The 22454-nt window shown below is 41.2% G+C and overlaps 1 protein-coding gene across 1 annotated transcript in view; it reads right to left on the minus strand.

The window, feature by feature from the left end:
- CPNE8 (copine 8) overlaps positions 1-22454 on the minus strand; it is a 250977-nt gene that overhangs the window by 30896 nt on the left and 197627 nt on the right. The window contains exon 15 of the mRNA XM_062195063.1: positions 13879-14060. Within this exon, the coding sequence (XP_062051047.1) occupies positions 13879-14060 (182 nt within the window). The remainder of the gene's footprint in view (positions 1-13878; positions 14061-22454) is intronic.

Below are 22454 nucleotides of genomic sequence, written 5' to 3' on the forward strand. Positions count from 1 at the left end.
GAGCAAGGACACAGCCCAGTGCCTTTCATGAACCAATCTAAGGCTGCATACTCTCACTTCCGCTGAAGTCTGTCTGTTAGTGTTTGCTAACTTAATATTCCAGTTGGTTCTCAGTCAAGAGAAGGGAAATTAGCTTCCATTAATGGAAGAGGCAGCATATGAAAAATTTCATGAATCTATTTTAAAACACCAGTAATAACTGCATTTAAATACAGTCATTTTAGGGGTTGGTGCTGTGGCACAGCAGGTTAAAGCCCTGGCCTGAAGACCCGGTATTCCATATGGGTGCTGGTTCTAATCCCAGCTGATCCATTTCTGATTCAGCTCTCTACTGTGGCCTGGGAAAACAATAGAAGACGGCCCAAGTCCTTGGGGCCCTGCACCCACGTGGGAGACCTGGAGGAATCTTCTGGCTCCTGGCTTCAGATCACTGCAGCTCCAGCTATTGCGGCCATCTGGGGAGTGAACCAGCGGATAGGAGACCTCTCTCTCTGTAACTCTATCTTTCAAATAAATAAAATAAATATTTTAATACAGCCATTATAGCATGTTATGTTTTTATCTGTAGAGTCACAGTAATTGGTAGTTTATAACTACAGTTTGCTGAATTCTGATATACCAAGTTTCATAGGTAAATATTTACATACAGAGAACTTTAAAAATTTTGTGGAAATGCAATCAAAAGCTAAGCTTATTTTGCTCAAAATTTCGAAATCCTCACATAGCTTTTTCGTAATATGTGTTTTTCTTGGACTTTTTGAAGACTCACACATACCATCTAGGTTCTCGAAACAATCTTTCAGAAGCAGAGTACTACCGTTATTGCTACTTTACAGCTAAGCAATGGAGGTAAAGTACTACCATCAGTCCTACTTTACAGCCAAGCAATAGAGACAGGGAGAGCTTAGATCCTGTGCCCAGGGTCACACTACAGAAATAGGAAAGCGAGGACATGAACTCCTGCAGCTCAATCTCAGGGCTGTATATCTGATCCACCTTCTGAGCCACACTGGGAAACCCTCAGCACACTACAAGGCGGGGGATCCCAGAAACTGAGCAGGATGTCACTGATTAGATGACAGTTTATTCCCCTATTTTCCTTTTCATTAGGTTTTGTCTTCAAATATTTTTATTAATTAACCCTCATGTAATTTCTTAAGGCATAAAAATAATGACATCTTTACATTACAGAATTGGTTCTGTAAGCTGACAAAATGTAACGTTTAATATTTGGCACAAAAACAGTTGAAGGTTGGATTTGATGTTAATGTGAGCTGACCTAGTTAAGCTTCTTTTAAATAAAATTTTATGGCGCTCTTTTCCCTTGATAAGGTAGGAAGCTAATTAAAAGTAAAACCTATTACTGATTTTGGCCATACAGAATGTATTAAATATCTTCCTTAAGGGGACAAGTGGAAACTAGGATGGTTCTGAGCAACTTTCTGATCAGCATTACAACATTTTGATTGGGGGATTAGTTTCTATTTATAGGAGGCTACATATCTCCTCAGTTCCTATGGAACTAAGATGCCAGCAGGGCCACCATTTCTCTCTGTTGTAGTAGATATATAACTACTGTGTGTTCCAGTCTTCCTTTGGAATGTGTGAAGCACCGAGTCTGAATCAGTCCTAAATCCAGAATAAGTTGCTCCAACTTTTTTTCAGCTGTTTTAGATAAGAATACTTCATGTGTAAAATTGTATCTTACTTTTCCTGTAAGCTTTCTATTCTACTGGGATTATTTTATTAAATTTGCAGTTACTAAAATGAAATTTCTCTCCCAATGCAAAAGTTGCAATAAATTATAAAAAAGATTTTTAAGATCTGTTTAAAAACTAATTTCTTGAAATCAATATGCAAGCAATCAATGTATACTTATAAAACAAATTAAATTGAGATTATGGGTGTCTGACATACACTTAAAACTGGAATACTTTTTTTTTTAAACATTTATTTAGTAAATATAAATTTCCAAAGTACAGCTTTTGGATTACAGTGGCTTTCCCCCCCACATAACTTCCCTCCCATCTCCCGCTCCCTCTCCAATCCCATTCACATCAGGATTCATTTTCAATTATCTTTATATGCAGAAGATCAATTTAGTATATGTTAAGTAAAGATTTCAACAGATTGCACTCACACAGAAACACAGTAAAGTACTGTTTGATTACTGCTTATACCATTGATACACATAGTACAACACATTAAGGACAGAGATCCTACATGGGGAGAAAGTACACAGTGACTCCTGTTGTTGATTTAACAATTGACACTCGTGTTTACGGCATCAGTAATCACCCGAGGCTCTTGTCATGAGTTGCCAAGGCTATGGAAGCCTCTTGAGTTCATCAACTCTGATCTCATTTAGACAAAGTCATAGTCAAAGTATAAGTTCTCTCCTCCCTTCAGAGAAAGGTACCTCCTTCTTTGATGGCCCATTCTTTCCTCTGGGATCTCGCTCACAGAGATCTTTCATTTAGGTCTTTTTTTTTTTTTTTTTTTTTTTTTGGCCACAGTATCTTGGGTTTCCATGCTTGAAATACTCTCACGGGCTTTTTAGCTGAATCCAAATTTACTATACAACAGGAAAAAACAGTGAAATCTGGTCATTTGCAACAAAATGGAGGAATATGAAAACATCATGCTGAGTGAAATAAGCCAGTCCCAAAGGGACAAATATCATATGTTCTCCCTGATCAGTGACAACTAACTGAGCACCTAAAAGGAAACCTGTTGAAGTGAAATGGGCACTCTGAGAAACAATGATTACATCAACCCTTGTTGTGACTGTTGAGGGACAACTTAAATTTTATCCCTTTTAATATTTTTGGTTGTTCTACTTAATACTTAATGACTGATTCTGAGGCCAGAGTTCTGTTTAGGACATCTGGCATTCTATGGGTCTGCTGTGTATCCTGCTCCCCATTATGGATCGTTCTCTCCTTTTTAATTCTATCAGTCAGTATTAGCAGACACTAGACTTCTTCATGTGATCCCTTTGACTCTTGTTTTTTTAATTTTTATTTTTGACAAGCAGAGTGGACAGTGAGACAGACAGAGAGAAAGGTCTTCCTTTGACGTTGGTTCACCCTCCAATGGCTGCTGCGGCCGGCACACCGCGCTGATCCGAAGCCAGGAACCAGGTGCTTCTCCTGGTCTCCCATGGGGTGCAGGGCCCAAGCACTTGGGCCATCCTCCACTGCACTCCTAGGCCATAGCAGAGCTGGCCTGGAAGAGGAGCAACCAGGACAGAATCCGGTGCCCCAACCGGGACTAGAACCCTGTGTGCCGGCGCCGCAAGGTGGAGGATTAGCCTATTGAGCCATGGCGCCGGCCCCTTTGACTCACTCTTATTCCTAATATTATGGTCAATTATGAGCTGAAACTGATCACTTTGACTAGTGAGCTGGCATTGGTACATGGCACCTTGATGGGATTGAATTGGAATCCCCAGGCATGTTTCTAACTACCATTTGGGGCAAGTCTGATTGAGCATGTGCCAAACTGTACATCTCCTTCCTCTCTTATTCCCACTCTTATATTTAACGGGGATCACTTTTCAGTTAAATTTAAACACGTAAGAATAATTGTGCGTTAATTAAAGAGTTCAACCAATAGTATTAAGTAGAACAAAAAAATACTAAACACGATAAAGTAGTAAGTTGTTCCTGGACAGTCAGGACAAGGGCTGATCAAGTCACTGTTTCTCATAGTGTCCATTTCACTTCAACAGGTTTCCCCTTTGGTGCTCAGTTAGTTGTTGCCGATAAGGGAGAACATGTGATATTTGTCCCTTTGGGGCTGGCTTATTTCACTCAGCATGATGTTTTCCAGATTCCTTCATTTTGTTGCAAATGACCAGATTTCAGTATTTTTTCCTGCTGTACAGTATTCTATAGAGTACATATCCCATATTTTCTTTATCCAGTGTTCTGTTGATGGGCATTTAAGTTGATTCTATGTCTTAGCTATTGTGAATTGAGCTGCAACAAACATTAAGGTGCAGACAGCTCTTTTATTTGCCAATTTAATTTCCTTTGGGTAAATTCAAAGGAGTGGGATGGCTGGGTTGAATGACAGGATTATATTCAGGTTTCTGAGCAATCTCCAAACTGACTTCCATAGTGGCTTTACCAGTTTGCATTCCCACCAACAGTGGGTTAATGTCCCTTTTCACCCACATCCTTACTGGCATCCGCTGTTGGTAGATTTCTGAATGTGAGCCATTCTAACTGGGGTAAGGTGAAACCTCATTGTGGTTTTGATTTGCATTTCCCTGATTGCTAGTTAACCTGAACATTTTTACACATGTCTGTTGGCCATTTGGATTTCCTCTTTTGAAAAATGTCTATTGAGGTCTTTGGCCCATCTCTTCAGTGGGTTGTTTTGTTGTTTTGGATTTTCTTGATTTTTTGTAGATTCTGGTTATTAATCCTGTATCTGTTGCAAATATTTTTTCCCATTCTATCGGTTGTCTCTTCACTTTCCTGACTGTTTCTTTTGCAGTATAGAAGCTTTTGAATTTGATGTAATCCCAGTTGTTAATTTTTGGTTTGAATGCCTGTGCCTTTGGGGTTTTTTCCAAGAACTCTTTGCTTGTGCCTACATCTTGTAGGGTTTCTCCGATGTTCTCTAATAATTTGATGGTGTCGGGTCATAGATTTAGATCTTTAATCCATGTTGAGTGGATTTTTGTGCAAGGTGTAAGCTAGGGGTCTTGCTTCATGCTTCTGCACGTGGAAATCCAGTTTTCCAAGCACCACTTGTTGAATAGACTGTCCTTGCTCCAGGTGTAGGTTTTAACTCCTCAATCAAATATAAGTTGGCTGTAGATGTTTGATTTCTGGTATTTCTATTCTGTTCCATTGGTCTATCCATCTGTTCCTGTACCAGTACCATGCTGTTTTGATCACAACTGCCCTGTAGTATGTCCTGATATCTGGTATTGTGATGCCTCCAGCTTGGTTTTTGTTGTACAAGATTGCTTTAGCTATTTGAGGTCTCCTGTGTCTCCATGTGAATTTTAGCATCATTTTTTCCAGATCTGAGAAGAATGTCTTTGGTATTTTGATTGGCATTGCATTGAATCTATATATTGCTTTTGGGAGAATGGACATTTTGAGGATATTGATTCTTCCAATCCATAAGCATGGAAGATTTTTCCATTTTTTGGTACCCTCTTCCATTTCTTTAAGATTTTATAATTCTCATCATAGGAATCTTTGACGTCCTTTTTAAGTTCATTCCAAGATATTTGATTGTTTTTGTGGCTACTGTGAATGGGATTGATCTTAGAAGTTCTTTCTCAGCCGTGGCATTACCTGTATATACAAAGGCTGTTGATTTTTGTGCATTGATTTTATATCCTGCTACTTTGCCAAACTCTTCGATGAGCTCCCATAGTCTGTTGAGTTCTTTGGATCCCCTAAATAAAGAATCATATCATCTGCAAAGAGGGATAGTTTGAGTTCTTCCTTCCCAATTTGTATCCCTTTAATTTATTTTTCTTGCTAATAGCTCTGGCTAAAACTTCCAGAACTATATTGAATAGCAGTGGTGAGAGTGGGCATCCCTGCCTGGTACCAGATCTCAGTGGAAATGCTTCCAACTTTTCCCCATTCAATAGGATGTTGGCCATGGGTTTTTCATAAATTGCTTTGATTGTATTGAGAAATGTTCCTTCCATACCCAGTTTCGTTAGTTTTCATCATGAAAGGGTGTTGCATTTTATCAAATGCTTTCTCTGCGTCTATTGAGAGAATCATATGGTTTTTCTTCTGCAGTCTGTTAATGTGGTGTATCACGTTGATTGTTTTGTGAACGTTGAACCATCCCTGCATACCAGGGATAAATCCCACTGGGTCTGGGTGGATGATCTTTCTGATGTGTTGTTGCATTCTATTGGCCAGAATTTTATTGAGGATTTTTGCATCTATGTTCATCAGGGATATTGGTATGTAGTTTTCTTTCAATACTGCATCTTTTTCTGGCTTAGGGATTAAGGTGATGGTGGCTTCCTAGAAAGAATTTGGGAGGATTGCCTCTTTTTTGATTGTTCTGAACAGTTTGAGAAGAATTGGAGTTAGTTCTTCTTTAAATGTCTGGTAGAATTCAGCAGTGAATCCATCCAGTCCCGTGATTTCCTTTGTGGGGATGGACTTTATTACTGATTCAATTTCTGCCTCAGTTATGGGTCTGTTTAGGTTTTCTATGTCTCTATGGTTCAATTTCAGTAGGTTGTTTGTGTCCAGGAATCTATCCACTTCTGATAATTTCCCTGTTTGCTGGCATACAACTCTTTGTAGTAATTTCTGATGACTCCTTATTTCTCTGGTGTCTGTTGTTACATTCCCTTTTTCATCTGTGATTTTATTCATTTGGGTCTCTTTTTTAGTTAGTTGGGCCAATGTTGTGTCAATTTTGTTTATTTTTTCAAAAAACCAGTTTTGGCTGATCTTTTGTAATTTTTTTTATTCAATCCTGTTGATTTCTTCTCTAATTTTAATTATTTCTCTACTCCTACTAGTTTTGGGTCTGGTTTGCTGCAGTTTTTCTTGACCCTTGAGGTGCATTGATATCTCAACCACTTGGTGCCTTCCCAATTTCTTGATGTAGGCACCTATTGCTATAAACTTTCCTCTTAACACTGCTTTTGCTGTATCCCATAAGTTTTGGTATGTTGTGCTGTTATCCTCATTTACTTTCAGAAAGTTTTTGATTTCTCTTTTGATTTCTTCTATGACCCAGTGTTCATTCAGGAGCATGTTGTTCAGTCTCCATGTGTTTTCATATGCTCTAGGGATTCCTGAGTTACTAATTTCCAGCTTCATTCCACTGTGGTCTGAAAAGCTTCATAGTATGATTCCAATTCTTTTGAATTTGCTGAGACTTGCTTTATGGCCTAGTATGTGGTCAATCCTAGAGTAGGTTCCATGTTCTGTGGAGAAGAATGTCAATACTTTAAGTGCAGGACGAAAAGTTCTGTAGATATCTGTTAGATACATTTGGGATATAATGTCGACTAAATCTGCTATTTCCTTGTTGATTTTCTGTCCGGTTGATCTGTCTGAGAGTGAAGTACTGAAGTCCCCCAATATTATTGTATTGGAGTCTAAGTCTTTCTTTAAGTTCCTTAACATATCTTTTAAATAAACCACAGCCCTGTAATTAGGTGCATAAACGTTTGTAATAGTTACATCACCCTGTTGAATTGATCTCTTAATCATTATATACTGCCCCTCTTTGTCTCTCTTAACAGTTTTTGTGTTAAATTTATGTTGTCCAATATTAAGATGGCTACTCCAGGTCATTTTTGGTTTCTGTTGGCATGAATATATATATATATATATATTTTTTTTTTTTGACAGGCAGAGTGGACAGTAGAGGGAGACAGAGAGAAAGGTCTTCCTTTTTGCCGTTGGTTCACCCTCCAATGGCCGCCGCGGTAGGCGTGCTGCGGCCGGCGCACCGCACTGTTCCGATGGCAGGAGCCAGGTGCTTATCCTGGTCTCCCATGGGGTGTGGGGCCCAAGAACTTGGGCCATCCTCCACTGCACTCCCTGGCCACAGCAGAGAGCTGGCCTGGAAGAGGGGCAACCAGGACAGGATCGGTGCCCCGACCGGGACTAGAGCCTGGTGTGCCGGCACCGCAAGGCGGAGGATTAGCCTAGTGAGCCGCGGCGCCGGCTGGCATGAATATATTTTTGCAGCCTTTCACTTTCAGTCTGCATGCATCTTTGTTGGAAAGATGTGTTTCTTGTAAGCAGCAAATAGATGGGTTTTTTTCCTCCATCCATTCAGCCAGTCTGTGACTTTTAACTAGAGAGTTAAGGCCATTAATGTTCAATGTGACTACTGAGTTCCACACACACCCTCAGCTGTTTTTTTTTTTTCCACAGTTTTTTTTTTTCCACAGTCCCAGTTCATAAGCTCCACACATTCACTTGGTTTTAACCTCCTGTTATTTCTCCCCACCAGAGTCAGGTTTTTCTGCTTGGCTGAGGGTGGGCTCAGCCCTGAGCTGGCGCAGCTGTTAAGTATGTCCAAAATGGCACCTGCTGTAATGTTTTCTCAACTTTTGTAAGGTGAGTGGAGAGAGAGATCTGTGTTCATACTGGTTCCTTTTATTTTTTTTCTCTCCTCTAGTTAGGCTGGTGAACTTTCCCCCATGTGGCTTCAAGCCTCGTTCCCTCTAGACTCCTCCTGCCGCTTTTCTGCCAGTGTTTCTGGCTACTGTGGTTTCACCTCACCTCCCTTTCCAGCGCTGGTGTGTAGACTCGATGGCTGGGGTCCCGAGCCGTGGGTGCCCATGCCCTCCACGTAGGTCCACCGTGTCCCACTAGTTCCTAAAGCACTAGTTCCGCAGGAGTTTCCTTTGCAGTTTTTTTCCCTAACTGTTCCCTGAGACTACAGTATCTCCACTTTTATTAAACTATCTTGGACTATCAGTGCGCTCCCTCCCTATTCTTCCATCCTGGAGCTCCTCTGGAATACTTTGAACATAAGTGCATTTAATTTTGTTGTTTATAAATGAACAGGGGAATGGATATACTATTGTGAATTTCCTCATACACATATATGTATATTCCACTTATAAAATAGTGAGCAGTAACTTGTGTGGCACACAGAAAACCATAAAGCATTACGATAAAAAGCATAATGCATTAACAGCAAGCCACAGGGCACCTCACAGTCTACACGGGAGTGCCCGACTTGCCAACACTGTTTCCCTTGCCGTGGCTCCCTCAGGATTGTACTGGGGATCTGGATTCACTGCATGCAAGGAGCCTACAGCCTCACTGTGACGCTTCCCTGCAGGGCTAACAAGCCAACACAATACTCAAGAGAGGCTCTCAGGGCTCTTGCTCTGCTCCTGCAGAAATGCTGCAGCCCACAGACTGCAGACTCTGGGGGAAAAGAGACTTCTTCAGTGTCTCTTGATTATTGTTAGTATGTAGTTGAAAGAACAGGCATATACATAAATATTAAATTGCATGTTTTCTATAAATGTCAAGATCAGTGTGCAAATACTTGTAGTAATTTAGAAGGAGCAATCACTTGGACAGGTGTAATGTTTCTTTATTAATCAACATGCAAGACTTCTACTAATAGGCCACTGGCCACGTGCCATGAGAAAGACCTTATCCTGAACCCCACAATATACTGTCTCAGTTACTGGCCCACCAGGAATGACAGTGGAAGGAGAACAAGACCCATTCTGTTTATAACCAGAAGTGCCAAAGTGATGATTCCAGGAAAACCTTCATTCTCCTTCCAATCCCCTTCTCTTTTCCACAGTATCTATTCCTTATACATAGCTCACCTATAAGACCAGGTTTCCTGGACACCCTTCTGTTTGAGCAAATTTTAGTGTGAACATTGGCACTAACCTGAAGTCACTCACTAGGGATTATCTAGATAACTGTTTGATTTCAGTGAGATTAACAGATTAATGGTAGTGAACATACAACAAAGTCTTACCACAGAAATGTGAGGATTTTTTAGCACCAAATAGTTCATTAATTGCTGTTCTCAGTACCTATAAATATGAAGGTCCTCAAAAAGTTTATGGAAAATATCTGTTATGAGACAAATGTGATTTCAAGGCTTTTGGCACCAAAATAAACACCTTTTAATTCCATGATTATGTGAGTTTAAAAAATACCCTCCAACTTACTAAGGTGATTTAGGATGAGATCAAGACAAAATATTTTGGCAAGAATAAAATAAAATATTGTCTCTTTAAAAACCTGTTTAATCCTTTTTAGTTTGACCTAGCCAAGAAACGAAAAGTGCTTTGAGAGAAGTTAAAGAAATGTAATCACAAGGTAATCTTAAAGTTCAGGCATTATCAGTAACATAATCATTTTTGTTTTCATCATCAATTTGGGAAACTATTTTTCATGGATTTAAAAGGCTATGACCTACATCAGAAATGTTGGAACTGGGTCTGAAGAACAGTTAAAGCTGCAAGTAACGGGAGCTCCTTCCCTCGCATACATTTAGGTATAGGTTTGGCTACAAGAAATTCATATGGAGATGAGAAAAAAAGCAGGGGGAGAGAGAAGAGAAAAAAGAAAATAGGCTCGAGGCTGAGAAGAAACATACGGATGGCCAATTAGTAACCCTACTTTAGTTTAGCACAGTTATCCCTTTGCTTGTGCTTTAAAACAGCTGACAGCCTTCATCCTGAGGCATATTCAGAAGTAGGACCATGTGCATTATTTTCATGGTCTTCTACGTTTCTGGGAGATTTTAATATCCTAATACACAACAGAATACATTTTTATGTAACACTGGGAGTGTGGGATGTGGCCTATTTCATGAAAAAAAAAGAACTGAATCCTAAAGCACACTTTTCCTGAAGTTATGTGCGAGATGAAGTAGAGAGGCAACAGTAAGTACAGAAATGAAAATGTAAAAATACTCTTGTACGTGTTTGAGGAGCATGAAATCTAATCACACAGGTTAGATCCTGCTTCTAGAAGTACAGGGTGTACCTCATGGCATTAATAACGCGTGCCTAACAAGAGAGGATTATGGGTGCCTCCATAGGATGTAGTGCAGTCGTGATTAGAAGCATGGATTGTGCAACACTGACCTGGGTTCAAGTCCTGTCCCCAGGAACTCTGCTCAGCTTGTGTGTACATGGTGCATCCAGCTCAGAGCGGTCTCATGAAGACTGTGTAAGAATGAGTATAAAGTATGTGGTTCAATACTCCCTCACTGAGTATCCACACCTTAGCTTTGTTTCCCTTATGCAGATAAGGAAAGGGCTTTGACCGGAAGCTATACATAAGTACTAGAAAGTAGTAGAGGCGAGGCATCATCATCATGACCAACACATTCACTGCACTTGTCATCGTATGCCTGGGAAGGTATTTTTTCACAGAGTTTAGAGACATGGTTTCTCCTAGTCCATTCTGTGCTCCTCTAACAGAATACCGCAGGTTGGGTGACTTATAAACAATGCAAGCGTATTTCTCAAACTTTGGGAAGCTGGGAGGCCTGAGACAGGGAGGCCAGCAGGTCTGGTTCTGGTGATGGAAGAACCCTGGGGGTGGGAGTATTGCCGTGTCCTCACTTGGCAGAAAGCTGAAGGGCAAGAGCCTGAAGTTTACACAAAGCCTCTTTTATAACATCCTTCAACTCATTCAGGAGGCCATACTGGCCTAATCACCCCATAGAGATCCCACCTCTGGGTGGACATTGGGACTAGCAGTTAACATACTGAGTTGGGACGCCCACACCCCATACCAGAGTGCCAGGGCTGGACTTTAGCTGTGCTCCAGTAAGTAGCCGATCAATGACTCAGTCCCTGTCACCCACACGGAAGGCCCAGATTGAATTCCAGGCTCCCAGTTTTGGACTGAGCCAGGTCTAGCTGTTTCAGGTATCTGGGGAGTGAACCACTGGATGGAAGTGCCCCATCTTTCTGTCTCCTTAACTCTCAGAGAAATTTTAAAAATTAAAAAAGGCCTCACTTTATTACTATCACATTGGCAACACCTTAACCTCACAGGGGACACATTGCAACCATAACACTATATATATTGCAGCTCAACTCACAATAGCAAAGACCTGCAATCAACCTAAATATCCATCAACAGTAGAGTGGAGAAAGAAATTATGGGATATGTACTCTATAGAATACTATACAACAGTTAAAAAAAATGAAATCCGGTCATTTGCAACAAAATAGAGGAATCTGGAATACATCATGCTGAGTGAATTAAGCAAGTCCCAAAGGGACAATTATCATATGTTCTCCCTGATCAGTGACAACTCACTGAGCACCAAAAAGGAAACCTGTTGAGGTGAAATGGATACTATGAGAAATGGTGACTTGATCAGACCTTGTCCTAACTGTCCAGGAACAACTTACTACTTTATCCCTTTTAGTATTTTTTTTTGTTCTACTCAGTACTATTGGTTTGAACTCTGTAATTAACACACAATTACTCTTAGGTGTTTAAATTGAACTGAAAAGTGATCCCCGTTAAATGTAAGAGTGGGAATAAGAGAGGGAGGAGATGTACAGTTTGGCACATGCTCAACTGGTCTTGCCCCAAACAGTAGAGTTAGAAACATGCCTGGGGATTCCAATTCAATCCCACTAAGGTTGCATGTACCAATGCCATCTCACTAGTCAAAGTGGTAAGTTTCAGTTCATAATTGATCATACTGATAGGGTTAAGAGTCAAAGGGATTACATAAACAAGACTAGTGTCTGCTAATACTAACTGATAGAATTAAAGAGGCGAGAAGGATCCAACATGGGAAGCGGGATACACAGTAGACCCATAGAATGGCAGATGTCCTAAAAAGCACTGTGGCCTCAGAATGAGCCCTTAAGGCATTTGGGTCCGGCTAAAAAGCCCATGAGACTGTTTCAGGCATGGAAAGCCAAGACACTCTGGGAAAAAAAAAAAAAAAACACCTAAATGAAAGATCTCTGTGAGTGAGATCCCAGCGGAAAGAATGGGCCATCAAAGGAGGAGGTACCTTTCTCTGAAGGGAGGAGAGAACTTCCACTTTGACTATGACCTGGTCTAAATATGATCAGAGTTGGTGAACTCAAGAGGCTTCCATAGCCTTGGCAACTCATGACAAGAGCCTCAGGTGATTACTGATGCCATAAACACGAGTGTCAGTTGTTAAATCAACAACGGGAGTCACTGTGTACTTTCTCCCCATGTAGGATCTCTGTCCTTAATGTGTTGTACTATGTGTATCAATGGTATAACTAGTAATCAAACAATACTTTACACTTTGTGTTTCTGTGTGGGTGCAAACTGTTGAAATCTTTACTTAACATATACTAAATTGATCTTCTGTATATAAAGATAATTGAAAATGAATCCTGATGTGAATGGGATTGGAGAGGGAGCGGGAGATCGGAGGGTTGCGGGTGGGAGGGAAGTTATATGGGGGGAAAACCACTGTAATCCAAAAGCTGTACTTTGGAAATTTATATTTATTAAATAAAAGTTAAAAAAAAAACTTCATAAGAAAAAGAAAACATAATGCTGCCATCTGCTAAGAGTTTAAATCTGGGCTACAGAACGGAAGAAGCTGCAAATGATAATAATATTAATAATATTTCCTCCTACTAGTATATATTTGCATCAGTCTCTTTACAAGGAATGAATATGGGGCTAAGAAAAGCAGAAAAGAGAATTCAAGGAAGAGAAAAAGAGTAATGCTGAGGTTACTCAGCCTTGGAAGTCTGGCAAATGTATGGCAGGTCTGACCACCATGACACCACCATACCAGGGTGAAGCCCACAATGACCTCATGGACGGGTCAGATGTACAGAGGAGGAGAGATGTCTGGGCAACCCCATCTATTCAACCATCTCACCTCAGACACTGGACATGAACAGGAGAAGAAGAGCCTTCCTGGGACATGTGCCAGTCACAGATCTGGCACAGAGTGATCTTAGGAATTCAGTGAGCAGCCAGAACTGTGCCCCAGTCCCAGCTACCTTTTCCCATTCACCGGGCCAGCAAATGGCACAGACATTAAGAGGAAATGTGCTGGCCCCCATGATGTTCTGCCTTCATTCCTGACCCCTAGATCAGGAACACTCTACGTTTTAGGGAGGTTTGCTGCAGAGCAACAGATCATCAGAACTGAGCCCTCTCCCCAAGTCATAGACATCTTTAGGAAGATGTATGGCTCTTCTTGGCTCTCTTTTTTTCCATTAAGATCACTCTCCTGAGACAATTATTCATTCAAACTGAGCTCAGTCTACTTGCACAAAAGCTTGCTTCATGAAGGACTAAAGAGTCAAGCAACAAACCGACAGCTACCAAACTAACATTCTAGGTTCTTTTTTTTCCCTCACAATATCAAAGTCTGTTGATGTGTTCTTACCAAAGCAAATTCATGAGAGATCCTTCCGTCTGGAGGCAGTTTTGCACCAAAACCCAGAGCTGGGAACATCTTATCACTGTCGTAATCTTGGACAATTTCTCCCACTGCTTTCAGGGCCATTCCATAGGCGTTGAGTTGGTAAGGATTCATGTAATGGAGAGAAGTGGGCTGTGCAGGGTTGCCTGATGACAGAAAACAGATGCAGTCGGGCTAAAGGTATTTTTCAACATTTTTTAATATTTCTATTTCATAAGGAAATGCACAGAATGATACTTTTCTGCCTATAGGTATTGCCTGTCAAATAGATTATTTTGAGGTATTCATGTATAAATATTTATTACATTGTATCAGATGTGCTGAAAGTTTCCTAAAGATATGCCAAAGCATATGCAGAATTTTTCAGAAATTATTCCTTATCAGTAATGCCAAAAGCTATTTCGGGGCTTCCATTATAGAAGAAATATAAAAGTACTTTTGCTAATCTTACTCTAATCATTTTTCTTAAAATATCCTGGGCCTTTAGCTAGAATCTTTATGCCTCAGTTCTTTTTAAAGATTGATTTTATTTATTTGACAGGCAGAGTTACAGAGAGCGGTAGAGACAGAGAAAGAGGTCTTCCATCCGCTGGTTCACTCCCCAGATGGCTGCAATGGCCGGAGCTGTGCCAATCCGAAGCCAGGAGCCAGGAACTTCCTCCCAGTTTCCCACAAGGGTGCAGGGGCCCAAGGACTTGCACCATCTTCTAACGCCTTCCCAGGCCATAGAAGAGAGCTCTTTCGGAAGAGTAGTAGCCGGGACTTGAACTGGCACCCACATGGGATGCTGGTGCCTCAGGCCAGGGCGATAACCCGCTGTGCCACAGTGCTGGCCCCATATGCCTCAGTTCTTAAGACCCAACTGATTCAACAGGTTTCAAAAATTCTGAGGCCATCCTAAAGCTGTATTACAAATATAAATGTAATATTTGAGAAATATACCAATTTATAGCTGAGCATAAAGACTAGCATAATGATTTTCAAATTCAATCTGATTGCATATCCAGGTCTGACAAATTAGGCAGGTACTATAACTAGACATTAAGCAGAGGAACCATAGGCCCAGAGTCAAGTTTCTCCATTTGCAAAATCTCTAGAATACATACCACTACTGTGTTGACTGGACGAACACAGTGAGATTATGTGTATGAAAATCATTAAAAATATTAAGGTACTACAGAACTACAAGTTTAACAACCACTGGTATTATTGTCTGGGTCATCCACAAAGTTGTTAATTTCCAAAATGCTTACAAGGTGTAGGACAGAGATGACACTGATAGAGAATATAATAGGTGTGTGATCACTCAAACCAGTGAAATTCACACACTTGTGCAGTTACGAACACAAAAGCACAAAAGCAGCCTGAACTTCCATTCAGTTTCTCAAGAGAAAATGGAAAGTTAAATGGGACTTGCAATAGTAAAAAAAAAAAAAAAAAGCTCCAGTCTAGATGAAAACAACTCCTGAGGAAGGAAAGCCTCAGGGTATAGTTCTTTCTGATAAGGGAAAAAATGAATAGTTGAGATCCAAAGAGAAGCAAAACAGAGATATTCCCTTGGTTTAAAACATGCATACAGAATAAATACTGAATAAACTGGAAACTTCTGTCCTACAAACAATGCACTGTTACACATGCATTTACATTCCCAAAGGCTTGTTTGCAACCAAAGGCTTATTCCACATGAAAAGCACTGGAAATGACCGGCTTCCGACCAACCTTTCCTGAATGTTATCCTCAGGTTGATTCATCTCAACAAGTTCTCTTGCTGACTACAGGCTCCTCACCTCCTGTCTCTTAGAGCACTTACTTTGGAAAATGTGCAATTCTAAATTCCTTGATTGGCCCTTTGAGATACCAATCTTTAAGAACCCAGGAGACATTCCTTAGCAATGCAATCAGCCAGGAAAGCTGAGAAGTTAGGGCTCCACCTTCCATAAGCCAGTCAGCAAACACACCCTAATCCCCCGGGCACTCTTTCTGCTCACAGCCTGGCCTCGAGTGCTTTCCCCCTGGTTCACCCTGGCACTTAAAACACTCGAGGCCTTTGTCAAAGCAGTTCAGTTCAGTCCTTGAACTTTAATGTAATGGCTTTGGCTGCTGTATTAATCATGATGAATAATTCCTTGCTTGCCTTTTTAACATGGCCAGTGCAATTTTCCTTTGACATTTCCAGCTACAGGAGGGACTTTGCCACTTTTCAAAAGTCTACCTGAGTAAGAAATAGCAAAATAGCAGTAATAGCAAATAATTCTATTTCACTCGGGAAACCTTAACTTAAAAGAAAATACCTTTATCACCCCAGTGTACTTGCACATCTGAACTTACACAGAGCAGGTCCCAGCCCACCCTTCCAAAAATGCCGCCCGCTCTTTCCAGCATCTTCCTCAGACCAGTCTATTTACTGAACCAGGAATGACACATTCTTCCCCGCTCTGCCTCTTCAGCTGCCACCTGTTGTAAAATTCACTTTGTTCTGCTCCAGTAATGTCTCACCAGTACCAAATCACCCCCTACGCTTGTTCCTACCCTGGCTGCTTCAATCTCCCAGCCTTGTGGCTCTGTGGGTCCTACACCACAACATCTAACAATTCAACAATTGGGGCTACATCTGGAGACTTCCTCTGTATCGGTAATCCTGCCTGTGAAAAATGAACTTGTACTCAGCTGACAATACGGAAGCCCAGATAACAGCAACAACGATTTTAAGAACCCGGAATCTAACAAGTAATCAACACCTAACTTTGTAGCTCACTTAAACTTTGCAACAACCTGTGACATGCATACTTTCATCTCATCCGTCTTCACATGAAAGCACTTCTGCACACTGCACACAGTCATAACTGGTAAAACTGGAATAGGAATCCAGGCAGTCAGATTCAGTAACTCTCACTCTCAGTTACTTAAGGGTTCTGTAATATTTTAAAGCTGGAGTATTATTAGACAAACCTGATTTCCTTTACTCTGCCCTTGTAAGAAAATCACACTTGATTAGATTCCTCTTAAGAGCTTATTGAGACCTAATTCACATAACTTACAAATCACTCACTTAAAATGTACAATACTGTGGTTTTTGCTATGGATGGTCTCCTACTTAATGGTGATGATATCATGTTTTGGTTTTATGATGGTGCAAATGTGAAATACATTTATTAGACATTGCTCTTCAAATTCTTTATTTTGGTCCTCCCTGGACTATTAAAATGTGACAGAATAATCTTTCCAGCAGCTGGGCAGCACTTCCAGTCAGCACTGGATAATGGGTAGATTCAGAAAGTAGAGGAGAGAAATTGAGGCAGACTCTCACTTTGTAACCACCTGTTCTCCAAACAGCTTACACAGTGTCTACCTGGAGCTGTGTTCCTCCCTTCAAGAGGGTCGAGCCTCCCGCCCACACATGTCCTCCACTGGAGCCGTCACTTCTCAAGACTGTCATCAGCAATTAAATTTCAATGGGAGTTTGGCTTTGACAACCTGTATCCAAGGGGCTGGTGTTGTGGGTTAAGCCACCGTCTGTGATGTCGGCGTGCCATATTGGCATCAGTTGAAATCCCAGCTGCTCCACTTCTGATCCAATTCCCTGCTAATAGCCAGGGAAAACAGCAGAGGATGGCCGAATTGATTGGGCCCCTGCACCCACATAGGAAACTTAAAGAAGCTCCTGGATCCAGGCGTTTGGGGAGTGAACCAATGGAAGGCAGATTCCCTCAACACACACTGCCTTTCAAACATAAACACAAATATCCAAACTGGAGCAGTCCCCTCTTTGAGATCAGTTAACCTGAGGAACATGGGTATTTTTCTGGAATATTGATTCTGTTTCACTGATCAATATATTCACCTTTATGCCAGTATCACAGTATTTTAATTACTGTTGCTTTGTAATAAGTTTTAAAAGTGAAAAATGTGAATCTTTTTTTTCCCATGAAATCTTTGGGTCTTCTGAGTTTCTTAAATTCCATATGCATTTCCAAATGCATTTTTTTCAGTTTATTAAAAATGGGTTTTCAGATTTTGATAGAACTCTCTTAGAACTATTGCATCATTAGTGGGAGTACTGACATTTTAATGATGATGAATCTTCTAATCCATGAACATGGTTTTCTTTTTAGATAGTACACATTCTTTCAACATTTTTCAGGATATAGTTTTGAGTTCTCAGAAAATGGAACTGCCTTCTTAGTTTCATTTTTAGGTTGTTCCTCAGAAATGCATACAAAAAGAAATGATTTTTATTATTCAACTCTGTCTTGTGTGCCTGATGCACTGACTTATTTGTAGGAACAGATTAGAATTTTCTTATATAAGAGCATGTAATCTGAGACAGATTTCACATCTTCCCTTCTAGTCTGTACATCCAAACTTTATTTTTTGGACTTACCCTCCTGGTCACAGTCTCTAGTCCAAAGTTAAATAGATGTGGTAACAGCAGAATCCTAATCTTACTTTTCAGCTCAGGAGGAAAGCACTCAGCTTTTTATCATTAATAAAATGTCAGCAGTGGGTTTTTCAATTCTTTCCATGAGGCTGCAAAGCCCCCTTCTAGTCCTAGTTTGTTTATTGTGTTTATCATGAAAGTATGTTGGGCTTTGCCAAATATTCTTCACAGCAAGGTGGTCATGTGGTTTTGTATTTTCCTCTGCTGATAGGGAGTATGACATTATTTGATGTTTGCATATTAACATTGCTGGGAAAAATCTGTGTCTTCTCCTGGCTGTTAACACTCAACACTGGGGAAAAATTAGTGGTTTAAACCATTTGGAAAAATCCTAGTTTTTTTTTTTCTTTTTAACTTTTATTTAGTAAATATAAATTTCCAAAGTACAGCTTCTGGATTATAATGGCTTTCCCCCCAAAAAAACTTCCCTCCCACCCTCAACCCTCCCAACTCCCGCTCCCTCTCCCATTCCATTCACATCAAGATTCATTTTCAATTATCTTTATATACAGAAGATCAATTTAGTATACATTAAGTAAAGATTTTTTAAACAAGCTGGGCTTTAGGTATAATTTATGTATTTCATATTTTACTAGTAAAACAAGCAAATAAAAATCATGAAGTTGAAACCATAGCATCAGAGAATACACTTAACATGTACTGAGAGATGAGCTGAATTAGCTTTGTATTTCCATCTTTCATTCCAACTCCAGAAGTATCAAGCCAAGCTTCATTAATAAAGCCATCTCCTGGGCTAGCATTTCCTCATTTGTGTAAGAGGAGTGGTGGACTGACATCTAAGGTGCTTTCTTCCCCCAAAATTCTGTTAGCTTTGTGAAATATGAGTCAATGTAATAGAAATGTTCAGTAAAAGGAATAAATGTGAGAGCCAACCAAACTTAGAGATGCTCTTTGGCTTACAATGAGGCTATGGCTCCATAAACCCATCATAAGTTGAAAATATCATTAGGTAAAAAATATTTATGGGGTCGGCACTGTGGTGTTCCAGGTAAAGCCACTGCCTGCAGTACCGGCAATCCATATGGGCTCTGGCTCAAGTCCCGGCTGCTCTACTTCTGATCTAGCTTTCTGATGTGGGCTGGGAAAGCAGCAGAAGATGCCCCAAGTCCTTGGGCTCCTGTACCCACGTGGAAGAATTGGAAGAAGCTCCTGGCTCCAGATCGGCGCAGCTCTGGCAGTTGTGCCCAATTGTGGAGTGAACCATTAGATGAAAGATTCTCATTCTCTCTCTCTCTCTCTCTCTCTCTCTCTCTCTCTCTCTCTTTCTCTCTCTCTCTTTCTTTCTGCCTCTCCTTCTCTCTGTTTAACTCTTTCAAATTAGTAAATAAGTCTTTATATAAAAAAGCCCATTTACTATCTATGTGTTGGCATCCCAGCACACCGTAGATCAGCTGTACACCCAGGATCTCGGGGCTGGCTGGGACAAGCTGCACTTACTGCTTCCACCCGCAACTGTAAGAACAAAATTCACTGTTTGAATTACAGCTTTCACTGAACACATGTCACTGTCACACCTCTTTGAAGCTGAGACATTTTCACTTGGGGACCATGTGGAGACAGATACACACTGGTGACAACTAGCTGATGAGGAAAAGAGGCTTGTGGCTTTATGGGACAGAGCTGCTTTCCAAAGGCTGTTTGTAACTTTAATCCACACAAAAGTCGACTACCTTTTCTTTCTCAAAATATTTCCTACCTAACACGTAGAATTCACCAGATTGTGTTCTCACTGCTCCACTCCCCATCTTTCTCCTCTTTAGGTCCCTGGTTGCTCCCACACAACACTACTGCAATGAGGCCAATTAATACCCCTGCAGCAGCCCCTAAGTGTTCAAACAGGAAAAGAATCACACATCTCTCACCGTAAACCAAAAGCTAGAACATGTCCGGCTTAGTGCAAAAGCCACATTAAAGGACAAGAGAGGGCAAAAGCCTGGACTCCTCTGCCGGACAGCTGTGCTCTGAACACAAAAGCCAAGGTTGTGCTGCTCCAGTGGACACAAATGATGAGCAAGAGAAACAGCCTACTGCTGAGGGCAGAATCTATCAGTGGTGTGGGCAGGGGGTCAACTGCAGCCACAACACTCCCTAATCTAGATCAAGGCCCTAACTCCACTCAGTGCGAGGGAGGCTGAAAGACACGAGAAAGCTGCAGAGGCAAAGTCTGAATACAGCAGAGGTTGGTTCATGAGGCTTCAGGAAAGAAACCCTCTCCACAGCTACCAAAGCACGAGGAGCAGCACCAAGTGCTGATGTGGAAGGTACTAGAAGTCACCCAAAAATCTGGCTAAGGTAACAGGTAAGGTGACTCCACTAAACAGCAGGTTTCGATGTTCACAGAATAGCCTCAAACTGGGAGAACACGTCACCTAGGACTTTGGAGAAGGGAAGTCCAAACCTTCTGAGGTGGCTGCTGACTTGCAGCTGAAGCTGTGTTCACTGACCATTCCCAGATCCTAGGGTTCTAAAGCATCGCACTAAATCTACTCCCCTTGTGCTCTATAAATGCAGCGACAAAGCCCGAATGACAGCACAGCTGCTTCCAACAAGAGTTGCCGCACATTTTAACTCCACCGTAGGGACCTACTGCTGAGAGAAAAGGAAAGATTCCTTTCAAAATATGTTCATGGATAGTGCACTCCAGAGATCTGGTGGAGATGCACAATGACATTACTCTTTTTATGCCTACCAACATACTCATTCTGCAGCCCGCAGATCGAGGAGGAAGTTTTGACTTTCCAATCTTACATTTAATAAACACATCTTACTGTGGCTGCCATAGACAGCGATCCCTTGGATGCATCTGGGCAAAGTCAACTGCAAACCTTCCAAAGAGAATTCACCATTCTAGATCCCATTAAGACCATCCATGATTCATGGGAGGTCAGGGTGTCCACATTAACAGGAATTCTGCACAAGCTGATTCCAAGGCAAATGGATGATGGTGAGAGGGTGCTGATCTCCATGGAGGATTAAATGTGAACATGGTGTAAAAGACAAGAAGTGGACCAGAGTCAGAGCCTATGGAGAAGACCGATGGCTGCAAACTCATGATCCAACTCGAATGGGAGAGGCAGGCAAAGTGTTACCTGGAGATGGAATCTCCTTCTGATGAAGAAGCTGTGGACACTGCTGATAACAAAGAACCTAGAATATTGGATTAACTTAGCTGATAAAGCAGTGGCATTGAGAGGACTGGTTTTCATTTTCACAGGAGTTCTACTATGGAAAAATGCATTCAAACAGAGCTATGGTGAAGCTCTGTGCAAGGAAGAGAAAGTGCATGTAGCAGACTTCACTGATGTCTTAGTTTAATAAATCAGCACAGCCAAGCACACTTCTAATACTCATCACCCTGTTCTGCCAGCAGCTGCAAGCTAGCATCAAGGTGAGACCCTGCACCAGCAGAAACATTACAACTCGCTGGAGGCTCAAATGATGGCTAACACTTACAGCAATAGAGTATTTTCCAACTATGGCATATACACTGCTTTTTTAAAAGATACACTGCTACTACACACTTAACAGACTATACTGCAAACATCACTCACATATAGTGTGAAACCAAAAACTGGGTTACTTGCTTTCTTAGACATTAACTGTATCGTGGTTACCTGGAATGGAACCTGCAGTATCTTGAAAATATGCCTGTTCTGTCAATAATGAGAGTTGGGGGCTGGCACTGTAGCATGGTTGGCTAAGCCTCCGCGTATGGTGCCAGCATGCCATGTGGGCACAGGCTCAAGTCCTGGTTGCTTGACTTCTGATCCAAATCCCTGCTGAAAGCCTGGGTATGCTTGGGCCCTTGCACCTACATGGGACACCCAAAAGAAGCTCCTGGCTCCTGGTGTTGGCCTGCCGCAGCCCTGGGCTGCTGTACCCATTTGGGGAGTGAATTAGCAGATGGAAGACCTCTCTCTGTCTCTCCCCCTCGCAGTCTAACTCTGCAACTCTAATAAAAATATATCTATAAAAATGAGGGTTACAATGAAACACATAGGAGAATTGTCCTTGTATATGAAAAAAACGGAAGGAAGGGGAATATGGCAGAACATGCAAGCAGATTAAGCATACAGAGAAT

The sequence above is a fragment of the Lepus europaeus genome, chromosome 6 (genome assembly GCF_033115175.1).
Source record: "Lepus europaeus isolate LE1 chromosome 6, mLepTim1.pri, whole genome shotgun sequence".
NCBI lineage: Eukaryota > Metazoa > Chordata > Mammalia > Lagomorpha > Leporidae > Lepus > Lepus europaeus.